The sequence below is a fragment of the Ovis aries genome, chromosome 9 (genome assembly GCF_016772045.2).
Source record: "Ovis aries strain OAR_USU_Benz2616 breed Rambouillet chromosome 9, ARS-UI_Ramb_v3.0, whole genome shotgun sequence".
Lineage (NCBI taxonomy): Eukaryota > Metazoa > Chordata > Mammalia > Artiodactyla > Bovidae > Ovis > Ovis aries.
The window spans coordinates 85029950-85044744 of NC_056062.1; the positions used below are offsets into that span (position 1 = coordinate 85029950).

General features: G+C 39.4%; 1 protein-coding gene across 1 annotated transcript; it reads left to right on the plus strand.

Annotated features, from left to right (window-relative positions):
- The first annotated feature begins 13475 nt into the window (after positions 1-13475).
- Positions 13476-14432, plus strand: LOC101108057 (BRCA2 and CDKN1A-interacting protein). The gene has a single exon (XM_027973235.3). The coding sequence runs from the start codon at positions 13490-13492 to the stop codon at positions 14408-14410; it is 921 nt and encodes a 306-aa protein (XP_027829036.1). The 5' UTR covers positions 13476-13489; the 3' UTR covers positions 14411-14432.
- Positions 14433-14795: the final 363 nt, after the last annotated feature.

The following is a 14795-nucleotide window of genomic DNA, read 5'->3' on the forward strand; positions in this document are numbered from 1 at the left end:
TACTTTATATATTGAATAAAATAAATAAAATACAAGGACCAATATATAGCACAAGGAACTATATTCAAATCATATAATAGTCTATACTGGAAAATAATCTGAAAAATAATATATGTGTGTATATATATATATATATATATATATATATATATATCACATTACTTTGCACCTGAAACTAACACAGCATTGTAAATCAACTGTACTTCAATTTGAGAAAAAAGAAAGAGTGAGATTCCACCAGAGATATGACTATATAGGCAAGTTACTGAGTTTTAACTTAACTTGAAACAACTCTTTAGGTCTTAAATATACCATCAGCTCCACATAAAGTTTAGTTCTTTGTTTAATCGTGCTTTTAAATTTTAAACTCCATTTATATTTTTCATTTTAATGTACCTTTGTTACTGCGCTGGGCTGTGCTTAATCACTCTGTGTGACCCAATGGATTGCAGCAGGCCAGGCTCCTCTGTCCATAGGGATTCTCCAGACAAGAATACTGGAGTGCATTACCATGCCCTCCTCCAAGGGATCTTCCCAACCCAGGGATTGAACCCAGATATCCCGAATTGCAGGCGAATTCTTTACCAGCTGAGCTACCCAGGAAGCCCACATATTCACATGAAAACAGAGTTCCAAAATCAAATCAACCAAGAGGGTATATTCAGGGAAGACTAGCTTCTATCTCTGTCTTTTTCCCCATGTTCTTTCTCTCCCTTTAGAGATAGGTATTGGGGTGATTTTATTTTATCCTGGGCTTGGAGTACAAAATGAAGCAGCACAAAGTCTAGCAGAGTAATGTCAGAGAAAACCCTGGTCAAAGCAAATGCCCTTTTCCAACAACCCAAGATGTCTCTACAAATGGACATCAGCAGATGGTCAAAACCTAAATTAGATTGATTATGTTCTTCGGGGCCAAAGATGGAGAAGCTGTATACTGGCAGCAAAAACAAAGCTTGAAGCTGACTCTGGCTCAGATAATGAGCTCCTTATTACAAAATCCAGACTTATTGAAAATGAGGGAAACCATTAGGTCATTCAGGTATGATCTATCTCTAATATCTTATGATTATGGAGTGGAGGGGATGAATACATTCAAGAGATTAGATCTGGTAGTCAGAATGCCTGAAGAACTATGGAAAAAACTTTGTACCATTGTCAAAAACAATCCCAAAGGAAAAAATAAATAAATAAAAGGAGGCAAAGTGGTTTTCTGAGGAGGCTTCAACAGTATGTAAACTGAGAACTTCCAGATGTTCCAGATGGATTTAGAAAAGGCAGAGAAACCAGAAATCAAATTGCCAGCATCTGCTGGATCATAGAAAAGGCAAGAGAGTTCCAGAAAAACATCTACTTCTGCTTTATTGACTACGCCAAAGCCTTAGTTTGTTGTGGATCACAGCAAACTGTGGAAAATTCTTTAAGAGATGGGAATACCAGACCACCTGCCTCTTGAGAAACCTATATGCAGGTCAGGAAGCAACAGTTAGAACTGGACATGGAACAACAGACTGGTTCCAAATAGGAAAAGGAGTAGGTCAAGGCTGTATATTGTCAGCCTGCTTATTTAACTTCTATGCAGAGAAGGAAATGGCAACCCAATCCAGTATTCTTGCCTGGAGAATCCCATGGACTGAGGAGCCTGGTGGGCTGCAGTCCATGGGGTCACACAGAGTCAGACATGACTGAGTGACTTTACTTACTTACTTACTTACTTATGCAGAGTACATCACGAGAAATGCTGGACTGGAAGAAACACAAGCTGGAATCAAGATTGCCAGGAGAAATATCAATAACCTCAGATATGCAGATGACACTACCCTTACGGAAGAAAGTGAAAAGGAATTGAAGAGCTTCTTATTGAAAGTGAAAGAGGAGAGTGAAAAATCTAGCTTAAAATTAAACATTCAGAAAACTAAGATCATGGCATCCAGTCCCATCACTGCATGGCAAATAGATGGGGAAACAGTGGAAACAGTGACACACTTGATTTTCTTGGGCTCCAAGATCACTGCAGCCATGAAACTAAAAGACACTTGTTCTTGGAAGAAAAGCTATGATCAACCTAGACAGCTATTAAAAGGCAGAGATATTACTTTGCGACAAAGATCCATCTAGTCAAAGCTATGGTTTTTTCCAGTAGTCATGTATGGATATGAGACTTGGACCATAAAGTTGAGCACCGAAGAACTGATGCTTTTTAACTGGTGTTGGAGAAGACTCTTGAGAGTCCCGTGGATTGCAAAGAGATCAAACCAGTCCATCCTAAAGGAAATCAGTCCTGAATATTCATTGGAAGGACTGATGCTGAAGCTGAACTCCACCTGATTTGAAGAACTGACTCATTGGAAAAAAAAGCCTGATGCAGGAAAATATTGAAGGCAGGAGAAGGGGACAACAGAGGATGAGATGGTTGGATGGCATCACTGACTCAATGGACATGAGTTTGAGCAAGCTCCAGGAGTTGGTGATAGACAGGGAAGCCTGGCATGCTGCAGTTCATGGGGTTGCAGAGAGTTGGACACAACTGAGTGGCTGAACTGAACTAAGGAGGCTTTACAATAGCTGAGAAAAGAAGAGAAGCAAAAGGCAAGGGAGAAAGTGATAAATATACCCAATTGAATGTAGAGTTCCAGAGAACAACAAGGAGAGATAAGAAGGCCTTCTTAAATGAACAATGCAAAGAAATAGAGGAAAGCAAAAGAATGGGACAGACTAGAGATCTCTTCAAGAATATTGGAGATATCAAGAGAATGTTTCAGGCAAGGATGGGCATGATAAAGGTCAGAACCAGTAAAGACCTAAGAGAAGCAGAAGAGATGGAAAAAATACACAGAAAAACTATACAGAAAAGGCCTTAATGACCCAGACAAACACAATGTTGTGGTCACTCACCTAAAGCCAAACATCATAGAGTCTGAAGTCAAGAGGGGCTTAGGGAGCATTACTATTAACAAAGTTAATGGAGGTGTCAGAATTCCCATTGAACTGTTTAAAATCCTAAAAGATGATGCTGTTAAAGTGCCACACTCAATATGTCAGGACTGGAAATAGTCAGTTTTCATTCCTATCCAAAGAAGAGCAATGCCAAAGAATGTTCATACTACTACTGTACAACTGTGCTCATTTCACATGCTAGCAAGGTTAATCCTTTAAACTATACTTCAGCATTACATGTACTAAGAACTTTCAGATGTACAGGCTGAGTTTCAAAGAAGCAGAGGAACCAGAGATCAAATTGCCAGCATTTGTTGGATCATGGAGAAAGCAAGGGAGTTCCAGAAAAATGTCTGCTTTATTGACTATGCTAAAGCCTTCGATTGTGTGGATCACAACACGCTGTGGAAAATTCTTAAAGAGATGGGAGTACTAAACCACCTTAGCTGTCTCCTAAGAAACCTGTATGCAGGTCAATAAACACCAGTTAGAATTGGAAATGAAATAACTGACTGGTTCAAAGTTGAGAAAGTAGTATGTCAAGGTTGTAAACTTACATGCAGAGCACCTCGTATGAAATGCTGGGCTGGATGAATCACAAACTGGAATCAAGATTGCCGGGAGAAGTATCAGTAGCCTCAGATATGCAGATGATATCACCCTTATGACAGAAAGCAAAGAGGAAGTTGCCAAATAGAAGGGGAACAAGTCGAAGCAGAGACAGATGTTATTTCCTTTGGCTCCAAAATCACTGTGAACAGTGACTGCAGCCATGAAATCGAAAGATGCTAGCTCTTTGGAAGAACAGTATGACAAACCTAGACAGCATATTTAAAACCAGGGATGTCACTTTGCTGGCAACATTTCATAGAGTCAAAGCTATGGTTTTTCCAGTAGTCATGCATGAATGTGAGAGCAATCATAAAGAAGGCTGAGAGCTGAAGAATAAATGCTTTCGAACTGTGGTGCTGGAAAAGACTCTTTAGAGTCCCTTGGACTGCAAGGAGATCAAATTAGCCAACTCTGAAGGATATCAACCCTGAATATTCATTGGAAGAACTGACGCTCAAGCTGAAACTCCAGTACTTTGGCCACCTGATGTGAAGAGCCAATTCATTGGAAAAGACCCTGATATTGGGAAAGTTTGAAGACAAAAGGAGAAGGGCGGGGCAGAGTATGAGATGGTTAGAGAGCATCACTGACTCAAAGGACATGGATGTGAAAAACTCCCAGAGACAGTGGAGGACAGAAGAGTCTGACCTGATGCACAGGCACACATAACTTAGTGACTGAACAGCAACATATTCTATCATTATGACTTTACATTTTAAAAAGTGCAAATATATTCATGGATTTTTGAGATAGCAGATTATTATACATACTTTTCTCTCTCTCTCTTTTTTTTTTTTACTTGACATATTCTAAAAATCATTCTGTAACAGTTTATAGGTATTTTCTTTATCTTTTAATAGATGCACAGTATTTTATTTTATGGATGTATAGAGTTTATTAACTGGTTCCAGTTATGACAAGTATTTAGGTTATTTCCAATTACTATTGCAAATACTGCTATAATCAATTGTCTTTCATTACTCTATCTTTGGAATATATTTCTAGAATTGGGATATCTGAGTCAGGTGGTAAATGCATATGGTAATTTTGTAAATATTGCCAAATTTCCACCAATGATATATGAAAGTGTCTTCTTCTCTATAGCCTCACCAACAGGCTGTACATTTTTATGCCATGCAGAAATTTTGGGTCCTTTCTTCAATTGATTGTTTGATTGATTTTTACATAATATGTATCAATCTTTTTCTTTACGGACTTTGGATTTTGAGTCATGGTTAGGAAAGTTTATGCCATTCTCAGTTACAGAAGAAATCCTCATGCAGCCTTGTAGTACTTAAGAAATTAATGGTATCTCTTATTCCACATGGAATTTAGCATAGTGGATAATACAGAATTAGATCCAATCTTGCCTGTTTGTATGGCTACCTACCTATTTTAAATTAACTTCATGAAAATTCCATCTTTTCATGACTAATTTGAAACAGCTATTTACTGTATACTAAATTTTCATATACAATGTTAGGTCTATTTGTGAATTTTACAGCATGTTGTATTAATTTATCCTTCTATATTCATGAGACTACTTATATTTCTTTTGGAGAAGGCAATGGCAATCCACTCCAGTACTCTTGCCTGGCAAATCCCATGCACAGAGGAGCCTGGTAGGCTGCACTCTATGGGGTCGCTAAGAGTCGAACATGACTGAGAGACTTCTCTTTCACTTTTCACTTTCCTGCACTTGAGAAGGAAATGGCAACCCACTCCAGTGTTCTTGCCTGGAGAATCCCAGGGATGGGGGAGGCTGGTGGGCTGCCGTCTATGGGGTCGCACAGAGTTGGACAAGACTGAAGTGACTTAGCAGCAGCAGCACTTATATTTCTTTTATTACAGAAGTTATAAAATGTATTTAATCATGTAAGGTTGGTTCCACCTCATTGCTCCTATTTATCAGGAATGTTTTTTATGCTCTTTCAAACAAATTTCAAAGTTACATGTCTGAGCCCATAATAAAATATCATGGTGTTTTTACAGAATTTGCATTGAACTTAGAAATTAACCAAGAGAAAACTGACATTTTTATTGATAATGAGTCTGTCAATCCAAAACTATGGAATTCCCTGACCTTTGTTTCAAATCTACTTTTGAGTTTTATAATTTTCCTCATATAGGTCTCAAACACATCTTGCTAAGTATACTATTTTTATCATTATTAGATTTGATAGATATAGATAAAGATGTAAATATAGGGTATATAAATACAGATAGCAAATAACTAATTTAGTGACTTTTTCACCTATTGTATTTCATGCCTATATTTCATGCTCCTATGCCCGTCTGTTCACAGTATCAGACTACTTTTTATATCACTGGCTTTTTCAGAGGGCATGTTGCTGCTGCTGCTTCTGCTAAGTTGCTTCAGTCGTGTCTGACTCTGTGTGACCCCATAGATGGCAGGCAGTCCACCAGGCTCCCCCGTCCCTGGGATTCTCCAGGCAAGAACACTGGAGTGGGTTGCCATTTCCCTCTCCAATGCATGAAAGTGAAAAGTGAAAGTGAAGTCGCTCAGTCGTGTCCGACTCTTCGAGACCCCAGGGACTGCAGCCCACCAGGCTCCTCCATCCATGGGATTTTCCAGGCAAGAGCACTGGAGTGGGGTGCCATTGCCTTCTCCAGAGGGCATGTTAACCAACCACAAAAGCAATACTTGCGGAAAGTGAATTGTTCAGCAACACAATGTGTGCGTGTACTAAGTCGTTTCAATCATGCTCAACTCCTTGACACACCATGGACTGTGGCCTTCCAGGCTCCTCTGTCCATGGGACTCTCCAGGCAAGAATACTGAAGAGGGTAGCCATTCCCTTCTCCAGGCCATCTTCCCAATTCAAGGATCGAACCCAGGTCTCCCATGTCACGGGTAGATTCTCTCCCCTCTGAGTCACCAGGGAAGCCCCAGCAACAAATGTAGATTCCTTAAGTTTCAGTACTTTCTCTAGTTTTTTGTTGTTTTGGTTTTTTTTTTCCCCTGGCTGTACATCTTGTGGTATCTTAGTTCCCTAACCAGGGATCAAACACATGTTCCCTACAATGGAAGCGTGGAGTCTTCACTACTGGACTGCCAGGGAAGTCCCTCTAGTTCTTAAATGAAGTGTCAAGATGCATATTTGTAATATAAGGAGGCACAATGCAAACTATATGTTCTTCATTTCCTTTGTCCTTTTTTCTTCATTTATTCAAATTATTATCCATTATATTATTAGAAACCTTAAATATAATTAGGAGATGCATCTCAATAGGCTGAATATTTTTTAGTGAAGAATTGGGATTTTGGTAGTGTTAATAGCACAAATTTACAATGTTGACCAATTTAACTATGACTTTACTCTTATTTTACCAAATAAATAAAAATTTCAACTGGCTAACTTGAGAATTTCCTCTTAATGTGTTTTTTTTTTTCACTACAGATTAAATTCCCATACCTCCTATCTGATATTTAGTGACTGAAAATGGTTTGCTGGGGGGCTTCCTTGGCAGCAGTCCAGTGCAAACAATCTAGAGAGCTACAGTTCTACACTAAAAACAGGCTAAATTAATCTTAATTATCCTTTGGCTGATCCTCCTGGCTTCAAACTGATTCATTAGTACCCACATATACAGTACAACAAAGTAAAGAATTTTCTTTCTCTTAAAGATGTATTTCCCATACTCTTTATTTAAAAACAGGTTGCTACCACAGCATAGCAGATTGCATTGCTGTCCCCAGTCCTCTGATGTCCCAGCATCAACTCACTTGTCATGGCTTCATCTTGCTGGAGTGAGCTTTCTTATCCCTTGACCTTAATCAGTGGCTTATGACAAGAAATGGCAAAATACCATTTCTGAACCTAGAACTTAAGAAGCCGTATGTGACTCTTTTGCCCTCTTGCAGCTCTGCTCTTGACATTAGAAAAAGTATATCCTGACTTGCTCAAATTCTGACACTCAATTATGGTTCCAATCACCAATTCCAATGTGTGTTGGGAAGAGGCGGGGGAGTTTCCCACACCGCCAAGCAGTTCATAGGCCCCATTTGAATGTCCTACCATTCGACTCAGTTCTGACACTATCTACCCAGAGAGAGCATCCAAATCTCTACATGAAGACTGCCCCCACCCCATTCAGATGCAAGTAACAAGTCCAGGCTGTGACCTTGCTTCTGATGGACTGGCTACAGACTGTAGGTTCTAAGGGAGCCTTTCTTGGGTTCTATTAATTTTCTGAAGCAGCTCACAGAGTTCAAAGAAACATTTTACTTGCTGGATCACTGGTTTATTATAAGAGATTTTCACTCAGGAATAGCCAGATGGAAGAGGTGCCTAAGGTGAGGTGCAGCATGAGGATGAGGAGGGTGACTGGCAAAGGGTGAGGAGCTTTGATGCCCTCTCCAGGTGCCACTCTCCCTACTTCTCCACCTGTTCACCAGCTCAGGGGCTCTCCAAATCCCACCCCTTTGGTTTTTGGAGAAGGAAATGGCAGCCCTCTCCAGTATTCTTGCCTGGAAAATCCCATGGACAGAGGAACCTGGTAGGCTACAGTCCATGGGGTCACAAAGAGTCGGACACAACAGAGCAACTTCACTTTCTTTCTTTCTTTCTTTCTTATTACACAGGCATGGCTGATTTAATCATTGACCTCAGTCTCTCTCCTTTACCTGAAGGTCAGGAAATGGCACTAAAAATTCCAATCCTGTAATCACTTTACGCTCATGGCAACCAGCCCCCATCCTTAGGTAAAACTGCTTGTCATCTCATTAACATCACAAAAGACACATTTATCTCCCTCATCACAAAGAAAATTCCAAGGGCTTTAAGAGCCCTGGGCCAGAAATGAGAATGAAGATCAAATATACACTTATTCAGTTCAGTTCAGTTCAGTTCAGTTGCTCAGTCGTGTCAGACTCTTTGGGACCCCATGAATCGCAGCACGCCAGGCCTCCCTGTTCATCACCATCTCCCAAAGTTCACTCAGACTCATGTCCATCGAGTCAGTGATGCCATCTAGCCATCTCATCCTTGGTCGTGAGTCAACTCTTTGCATGAGGTGGCAAGTACTGGAGCTTCAGCTTTAGCATCATTCCGTCCAAAGAAATCCCAGGGTTGATCTCCTTCAGAATGGACTGGTTGGATCTCCTTGCAGTCCAAGGGACTCTCAAGAGTCTTCTCCAACTCCACAGTTCAAAAGCATCAATTCTTCGGTGCTCAGCCTTCTTCACAGTCCAACTCTCACATCCATACATGATCACTGGAAAAACCATAGCCTTGACTAGATGGACCTTAGTTGGCAAAGTAATGTCTCTGCTTTTGAAGATACTATTTAGGTTGGTCATAACTTTTCTTCCAAGGAGTAAGCGTCTTTTAATTTCATGGCTGCAATCACTATCTGCAGTGATTTTGGAGCCCCAAAAAATAAAGTCTGACACTGTTTCCACTATTTCCCCATCTATTTTCCATGAAGTGATGGGACCGGATGCCATGATCTTCATTTTCTGAATGTTGAGCTTTAAGCCAACTTTTTCACTCTCCTCTTTCACTTTCATCAAGAGGCTTTTTAGCTCCTCTTCACTTTCTGCCATAAGGGTGGTGTCATCTGCATATCTGAGGTTATTGATATTTCTCCTGGCAATCTTGATTCCAGCTTGTGTTTCTTCCAGTCCAGCGTCTCTCATGATGTACTCTGCATAGATCACAATATCACACTAATGCACTAGAACAAGGAGAATAAGAAACATAAGCAAGAGTTTTCCCAGCTGCCTCACAGATCTGCAGTGCAGAAGAGAGCTGTCCCGGGTGCCCCGCATGAAGAGCACCACGAAAAGAGGCCCCAGCTACAGCAGGAAGACTTTACTTGACCCACAGACTCACAAGGTTATGAACTGATGGTTCCATAAATCCTTGAATGTAGAGCTGTTTGTCACACAGCAGTAAATGGCTAACTCAGCAATTGCTGACATCTGCACACCAAATCCTGACTTAGAGTCTTGGGCTTTTCTTTTTCTTTCACCCTCTAATTCACTCAGTCGTAACCCTTATAATGTTTCAGCGGTGTCACATTCTTTCCATTTTCTCTATCATCGCTCTGTTCATGCCTTATCATCACATATCTGAATCGTTGCAATGATCTTCACACTGGTCTTTGACTTCCTTTCTCTCGAATCCATCTTCCTCAGAGATACCAAAGGAATATTTTGTTTTGCTCTCCAAATTACAGATCTGATCATGTCCACCTTTTGCTCGGAAACCTTAGATTAATGCCTGCTAAATCACAGTACTTTTTCCTCATCTTTTTCATAATGGATTATAGTCACAAGTTTACCTATGGCATCAAAAGAGGGACTTAATGTGAGTTTTGCAATGGCCCTTCTCCAACAGCACAAACTGTCTCTCTCTTACCCTTGTGCTGGATGATTTGGCACTGTGCAAATACAAGCCTACAACCAAAATCAGGCTTCTATCTCTCCAATTTTACTTTCTATTATTTTTCCTCTACCTCTACTGAATCTATTATGTTTGCCTCACTGGACTAGCTTCCTTATTCCCAAACAGACTTTTGGTCTCTATAGTAGTGCTCAGCCGTCTTGGCCTCAAGGTCAAGCTGAAAAATTTCTCTTTGCGAAGATTTGTTTAACATCTTCTTCCATTCCTACTCCAAGGTCCCACTATTCTGGGTGTCAACAGAGCTTCAGTCTTATCATATTGATATTACATTTATTTGCATTATTGTATTTCTTGCTGAAGTGTCTCCTACTTAGAAGTATGAACCTTGTCCTATTGACCAGGGCTAGCACAGTACTTGACACTTCATAGGCATAGTACTGACATAATAGATAAACTACTCCTACAAAACCATCCAAGTGATAGTTGAAAGTCTGTGGTGCAAGGTTTTCCTGCTAAATCGGATTGGGATTTATTTTATTTTCTTATTAAAAATTCTTTTCAACTTGAAATTATTTAGAAATCAGAGACTTGATGAAGCTCCAGGGATACTCTCATGGAGGAGTATAATTTGTCAAATTAAATGAGTTTTCAAGGTAGATTTTACACATGCTAATTAATAACATTTAAAGGAATGCCTGATTTAATAAGACTATTGCACATGCGAAAGTGTTTTACTAGAGTCAGAGAAAACAGATACCAGAAATGTGAATGCAATTATCATTTGACCATTCTTATCCCAAAGTTATAAGTATTCAATAGGTTATTTATGCAACAGAATGAAGAAAATAATTTTCAGCTTTGGAATTATTATATAATCACTTCTAACAAATACAGGCATTATATTTATATAATGTATATATTATATTACTGTAGTATATATTACATATGTATTATAACAAATTTATTTCAAAAAGGAATGAAACAGACGTATCATTTAATAGGTTAAATATGAAATAAGCTCACTATTGAATACACACATGAGCCAATAGGTACTAATTATGCAAGATGTAATAGTAAAGCTTGGAAATGGCAAAAAGTACTACCTGTTCAGTTATTACCATAGTTAATGGTTCAGAAAACAGAGCACAAGATCTCTCAACATGATTTCTGCTCTCCACATCACTATTCTAACTTGACAGAATGATCCTATTCCTTAACTCAAAGTTTCAGAATCCTGCTTTTCATCTTAAGTGATAAATTTGAAGGTAAAGTATTGTCTCTTAGATGGAGAATTTGTGAATTAAATTTGAGGCTCTGGGTATAATGAGAGTCCACTGGAGGCTTGAAAATTCAGATAAGGGTAGAACCAAGAGAATAAAGTCAAGCTCATATCTCTAACTACTCCTGGGAAGTTAGGAAGAGAGGAGGATACAGCATGCTTGGGGCTGGTGCACGGTGATGACCCAGAGAGATGTTATGGGGAGGGGAGGTGGGAGGGGGTTCATGTTTGGGAATGCATGTACACCCGTGGTGGATTCATGTCAATGTATGGCAAAACCAATATAGTATTGTAAAGTAAAATAAAGTAAAAATAAAAATTTTAAAAAAAATAAACGAAGTCATCTATTATGATCACCTGTTTGTTTTTTTTCTGAATCACTTGCATTTTTCTCTCTTGCTTAAAAGCAAAGTGTAAATTTCTAACAACAGGTCTTCAGTTCCCAGAAAAGTGTTTTCCCAAGTGATGTGTGCAGAACAATCCATAACGGCAGGAAAATAAAACACTAAAGCTCCTTTATATGTATATGTTATCTTAGAGTCTTTAGTTCAAATGCTCTATTATCACCTGTTCACAATATATGCATATATTTTATCACAGTATAATGGGTATTTTTTTCCTAAAAAAATAAATGTATATTGGAATATATCACCGTAGATTATTTTTATGTACAACACACAATCCCAAAGCTTTGGAAGGAATACACAATATAAATCAGTTAGGTTTGGAAACAATTATAAAATTCAAATTCACATATTTTTAATGTACAAAATAAGAATTTCATTCAGAGTTACTGTATGACACATATGACTCTCAGTGAAGCCCTCTCTTAGTGCCTCTCCTTAGTCCTTTGACTCAGAAGATCAAGTGTCACATTCATTACACAGCATATACTCTGGAAGACTGCAGGAAGACTGGGAGCTTGTTTCTAAAGCACACTGAAACCTACAGAAGACTTGGGATGCACAAGTAAGCTGGTTTAAAGACCATATTACTTAGTACTAACTGAACAACTCCTCACAAACATGGATAAGTGGCTTCTTCCCAAAAGCACAAGGACAAACAAGTAACCGGCAATTTGGGTATTTTGCCAAAATTAAGACACTGGCAGAGTTAATATTGTTTTACCCCTGGCATGATCATACTGTCTGTTCCATACCAACATATAGACAATGGCCATGTAAGCAAATATGACAAGAGAAAAACTGGATATCCCAAATTATGGACAGACTGTTTAATGAATGTCACAAATCCGTATTACTAAGGAGGAACTGTGCCCTAAATTTATATTACATCCTAAGATATTACGCTTTTACTGGCTCACTGTATACTTTTCTAATTTATAAATTATATCTTTCAAAATATATATAATTATATACAGGAATAAATAAACATGTGTAAATAAATGGTTATGATTACATAAATAGTATGCCTCAAACTATATTTATTACTGGGAATACATGCTTTAAAATTCTTAATAGATAAGAGTTAGTAATTAAAGATTTGAATACTAAAACCCTAGAGAATATAAAAATCTGCTTTAATGTTCTTTAAAGAGCTGTTATGTGAGTAGGGACCTTTGTAAACCGTATTAACTATGTGACTGATAGAATATTCGATGCTGTTGTTATTGTTCAGTTGCTAAGCCCTGTCTGACTCTTTGCGACCCCATGGACTGTAGCACACCAGGCTCCTCTGTCCTCCACTGTCTCTCAGCATGCCTACATGCTAAGTCACTTCACTCATGTTCAACTCTTTACAACACTATGAACTATAGCCCAACAAGTTCCTCTCTCCATGGGATTCTCCAGGCAAGAATACTGGAGTGGTTTACCATGCCTTCCTCACTGTTTCTTGAGGTGTGCTCAAATTCCTGTCCATTGAATCAGTGGTACTATCTCTTCCTCTACCACCCCTTCTTCTTTCGCCTTCAATCTTTCCCAGAATTAAGGTCTTTTCCAATGAGTCAGCACTTCATACTTTATCACTGGGGAAGGAAATGGCAATCCACTCCAGTCTTCTTGCCTGGAGAATCCCATGGACAGAGGAGCCTGGCAGGCCATGGTCCATAGGGTCACAGAGTAGGACATGACTAAAGTGACTAAGCATGCAGCTCTTTACATCAAGTGGCCAAAGGATTGAAGCTTCAGCTTCAGCATTACTCCTTTCAATGAATATTTAAGATTGATTTCCTTTAGGATTGATTGGTTGGATCTCCTTGCAATCCAAGTGACTCTCAAGAGTCTTCTCCAGCACCACAGTTCAAAAGCATCACTTCTGAGGCGCCGGCAACATGGCGTCCCGGCCGAAGCGGCGTGTTGTGAGCCCCGTGCCCCCGGCTCTGGGCGACGAGGAAGAGGAGGATGAAGTGGAGGAGGAGGACGAAGACGACAGTGACGAAGAAGAAGAGGAAGAGGACGAGGCCGTCAATGAGGAAGTGAATATTGAATTTGAAGCTTATTCTATCTCAGATAACGATTATGATGGAATTAAGAAGTTACTACAGCAGCTTTTTCTAAAAGCCCCTGTGAACACCGCAGAACTCACAGATCTCTTGATTCAACAGAACCATATCGGGAGTGTGATTAAGCAAACGGATGTTTCAGAAGACAGCGATGACGATGTGGATGAAGACGAGATTTTTGGTTTCATAAGTCTTTTAAATTTAACTGAAAGAAAGGGTACCCCTTGTGCTGAGCAAATTAAGGAGTTGATTCTGCGCCTCTGTGAGAAGAACTGTGAGAAGAGCACAGTTGAGGAGTTGGACAGGCTTTTCAACGACACCGCCAGGCCTGTGGGCTTTCTGCTGAGTGAGCGATTCATTAACGTTCCTCCACAGATCGCACTGCCCATGCACCAGCAGCTTCAGAAAGAATTAGCAGAGGCACGCAGAACTAACAAGCCATGTGGGAAGTGTCACTTCTACCTTCTGATTAGCAAGACGTTTGTGGAAGCAGGAAAAAGCAATTCCAAGAAGAAACGGAGCAACCAAAAGAAAGAAGCGTTAATGTTTGCAAATGCGGAAGAAGAATTTTTCTACGAGAAGGCAATCCTGAAGTTCAACTACTCAGTGCAGGAGGAGAGCGACACGTGTCTGGGAGGCCGATGGTCCTTTGATGATGTACCAATGAAGCCCCTGCGAACTGTGATGTTAATTCCAGGCGACAAAATGAATGAAATCATGGAAAAACTGAAAGAACATCTCTCTGTCTAACCCATCTCCCATGGACCGTGGCGGGCTGAAGGTCCTACAAAAAGTTGGGTTCTGTCAGCCGTGTCTGCGACACATTTACAAAATATCTTTGCTTTTTTAAAATTTTGGTCAAATTAAGAACGGTTAAGAACTTTTCCAATAAGAAAAACCACGGGGTAGTAATTCAAGGAACTCAATAAAAACTTCTATTTTTAGTTTAAAAAAAAAAAAACAAAAGCATCACTTCTTTGGCACTCAGCCTTCTTTATGGACCAACTCTTACATCTGTTTATGACTACTAAATAAACCATAACTTTGACTATACAGACATTTGTCTGCAAAGTGAGGTCTCTTTTTTTAATACATGTCTACGATTGTTATTGCTTTCCTTCCAAGGAGCAACCAT

Excerpts from the sequence above, each read along its gene's own strand:
- LOC101108057 (XM_027973235.3), top strand. The coding sequence starts at position 13,490 with ATGGCGTCCCGGCCGAAGCGGCGTGTTGTGAGCCCCGTGCCCCCGGCT.